Genomic DNA, 3,784 nt, shown 5'->3' with positions numbered 1-3,784 from the left:
TAGGGAAAGTGCCCAGTACTATTAGCTAACAATAAAGGGCTGGAGTCTGCTTCCACTGCAAGCAATGCGTAACCCTGGGATACTCTGATGACAGCAGCCTTGGGTTCTGTGGGACAATACATCTTAGCTGGCACTGGAATTCTTGCTGCATGATATTGCCACCCACTGTGGGAAGGTAGGTGGGGCTTCCCATCCTATGCTCTCTCCATAGTTCTTGCTGAAGGATCACAGACTTGCTGGTGACTGCCTTGAACTGGGAAATCTCTGAATCACTCGGACCTTTTCCTTGCCATGAAACCCCAATGGAAGCAAACACTGTGAACCAGCCAGACCTTTATGGATTTTTCTGCCTCTGTCAATGCACATGAAATCATTTCACATCAAGTTCTTAACCAAGCTAGCAAATTTATTCATTGTATGACACCTTGCTCCTTGTACAACAATGTGGGAAGGAAAGGTTCACAATATCCTTTTAACTCAACTGCCTTAGAAACCCTGGCACTTGCATGTAGAAGTTGCATGTTGCTTTAACATGGCACTTGTAATACTAAGCTCACATTCATTCTGAAGTTTAAATGGTTCTTTGCAAATCATTGCAGTGACCAAGCAATGCATTTGATAATGCAGGGTTACAAACTGGATTTTAAATAGAAACAACAAATTGATTACAGCTTCTTTTGGGCAGATTTTCCAGGCCTAATACAGGTCAAACTTTCATGTAATATAACCCAATTGCTTCATATATAGCTTTCCTGCATTCTTTTGTCATCACTTGGATTGCTCGTTATGCAGCCAAATCTAGAGGTCCTTTCTCAGTTTGTACCCGGGCAAAATGCCCAGGAGAAACAAAAGCAGCTTGCCTGTGTAAAGACTCCAATATTTAACCTCATGTGTTCACTACCATTCTTTTCCATTTATCTCTGGTCATCTCACTGTAGGCCAGCATGACCTTAGACAAAACAAAGTTATTATTTTCAGAGGTTTCAGATAGACTGATAGATTATGAGAAAGTCTGAGAAAAATAATTAGCCCACTGAAGTATGGTTTCATGGGAGTCAACATTTTTTTCATCACTTCCAAGAAACTTTTTCTACACAACCTCTATCATTTTGAAGAGTTAGCTTTCTTTTTCCATTGAACTTTCACATTTGCAAACCGGGTGAGGTTTCACTTTTTGCTGCAAATTTAATCTCTCTCAAAACTTCTACTGTTTCCTTAACCCCACTGTTCCAGTTTAGCTTTTTAAACAAGTAAAACACATATTTTGCTTGGAGAACAAACAGAACCTATTGATCAGGGTTTTCTACTGCTTTCAGCAGCTCTAACTGGGACGGTACAAGTCAGCTCCTATGGCAGATGTTTGGGGGTTTTTAAACATCCAACACTGTAACCAGGGCCAACCCTAGGTGGGTGTGGGGCCCAGAGCAAATCAACCTGTGCAGGGCCCCCTTAATACCACGTCGAGCCCCTGGCATCCCCGCAAAGGCAGGGCACAGGCTGGATTGGACTCTGTACTTCGTCCGCAGCTACACATGGCTACACATTCATATAATCTAGGAGCCCTTTTGCACAATCCTTGCTACCATGTCTTGGGACCAATTTGCAACACAGGTCCATCTAACTGCAGAAGTTACAGTTAGGGCCGTCCCTAAGGTATGGCAAATCAGGGTGACCACCCTGGGCCCTGCGCTTTAGTGGGCCCCGCGAAGCTGAGCAGAATGGCTGTGGCCCCTCCCATAGAACCCACCTGGTGCTAGCAGCTCTGCCCTGCAAGTGGTGTACCTGGGAGCAAAAACTCAGGAAGAATAAGCTCCAGAGTTTATTCATGTGCACTAATTGCATGTGTAGACACACCCACTATGATGTGCATAATAGTGGCAGGTTAAAGAAAAATTACTTAATGATGAATGACTGTTGGAAAGGAGCACAACTTAGTTTAACTGTTAATATACACCAGAATAAACCATAATTAATGATGATTAGGAAAGTAAGGTTGAAACCCACTCACAGCGAACTGCTACCAGGGTTTTCTAAAGCCATTATAAATAGAGCTTTTCCTGGCCTATAGTTATAGTCAAGCCATCTTCTGCACCAATTGAGGCAGATCCCTTGCTGACACTGGATTTAGGTAAAGGGAATAATGATATTGTGCTCTCGTGAGCTATATACCATAGCAATATTTAAACACTATAGAGACTTCCCATGATGCAAATTAGGGCACCTCTGGCACTTCCTTGCTACACTGCTCTCTTACTCCATCACTGAGTCTAGCAACAACTAAATAAATGCTCTCACTGTTAAACTAGTTTTGGTGTTCAAGTCTTTGGTTTGGATCATTTTGATTTCTTAGAAAAGCTCTTCTTTGGTTACCTTGAGAGGTCTGTGTATCATTCAGTTCCGGAGGAACAGCAACAGCTTCAGACCCATCAGGGATTTGGAATGCACCTTCCTGCCATACAAGATTAGCAGTAGTAAGAATCACTGATAATAATAGTAATTTTCCTTTGAAAGCTTCCCTTAGCACTTTACAAACACTTACATTCAGGAATTGTAGACTCTACCTCTAAGGTGAAACATAGCAGCTTTTAACAATGTGTAGCAATCCTTTATAAAACAACCATGTACGTACTGTTAAATTTCTACAAATAGCATCAATTGTTGAGGTTAGCCAGCAATATTATACTGACCGTTTGAGGAGCAGATTGCACTCTCTGAGGAACATACTTGTGGGAAAGGGCTTAGGAAAACTGAAACCATACTTTGTAAAACTCTCTTAAAACACTATCCGATTTGAGAAGTTAAGGGGAAACAGTGAAGCTGTGTTATCTGACCTGCTAAACCCACATATCTTCAGGGAAAAGAATCCCCATTCCCACTGCGGAATTGTCCCTCCTCCTCACAAACCCCCTTCCACACACAATAAGTAGGAACCTGCAATAGGACTGACATTCCTGTCCACATATTTGCCCCTTTCCAGCTAGCATCAGTTGTTTCTGCTGTACTTTGTAAGCATGAGCAAAGGGTAGTCTAGGACTCTTAGGCCTGCTGTTGCTTACTATGGCCGCATCCAGATGAGCACAGCCATGAGGCATGTGGTACTACAAACAGGTCTGCGGTGTCACATACCGCACATTTATATGTTCTCCACGTTGCAAGGGCATACTGTTTCTAAGTTAATTTAAGTCTGTGGACTGTCTGTGGCAATGCATTAATTTGGTGCTGGCAATGCCCCAGACTAATGCAAGGATGTGCCTTGTGAAGAATGTGCGGGCCGGGAGCAACCCGAGCCCTTTTTCATGCTGCACGCAGGCTGTGGCCAGCAGCCCGGGCACGGTGGATCAGAGAGGGAGGGCGACGAGCTGGAATTAGGCACAAACGCTTAGCGGTAGTTTTAAAGACTGTTTACTTACACTGAGATGGCAGTGGTGTAGGCTGGAAAACTTGCTTGAGTTGCGGTTACAGACACAGACAACACGGACGGTCGCGTGGAGTTTGCTAGGCTCCACGGAACAGAGCTCCGGATGCTCTGGGTGAACGCACCACCAAAATCGGAATCGGAGATACGTCTTATAAATTCTTTCCACTCGAAGACGGGAAGAGGTGGGCGATGGATCAGGTCGCCAAACTCCTCTGAATCTCACACAGGGTCTCTATTACCCTGCCATGTATCCAGAGTCTCCACGAGATGGATGTGGAGTCCTCTTCGGCTTGGGTGGAAACCGCTCAAGCTTCTTATACGGCTAACAGGCCAATCGTTAGCTGCCACGTGGGAATAATTTAGAAC

General features: G+C 44.1%; 1 protein-coding gene across 5 annotated transcripts in view; it reads right to left on the bottom strand.

Moving 5' to 3' along the window:
* Positions 1 to 3,784, bottom strand: part of FAM189A2 (family with sequence similarity 189 member A2) — a 61,515-nt gene that overhangs the window by 11,606 nt on the left and 46,125 nt on the right. For all 5 annotated transcript variants that reach the window (XM_014519461.2, XM_025202951.1, XM_025202954.1 and 2 more), the window contains one exon: positions 2,371 to 2,449. In XM_014519461.2, coding sequence (XP_014374947.1) covers positions 2,371 to 2,449 — 79 coding nt within the window. The remainder of the gene's footprint in view (positions 1 to 2,370; positions 2,450 to 3,784) is intronic.

Source organism: Alligator sinensis, unplaced genomic scaffold (genome assembly GCF_000455745.1).
Source record: "Alligator sinensis unplaced genomic scaffold, ASM45574v1 scaffold308_1, whole genome shotgun sequence".
Taxonomy (NCBI): Eukaryota; Metazoa; Chordata; order Crocodylia; family Alligatoridae; genus Alligator; species Alligator sinensis.
Note: the sequence above shows the minus strand (reverse complement) of the source record. Positions and strands in the feature narration are given on the sequence as shown.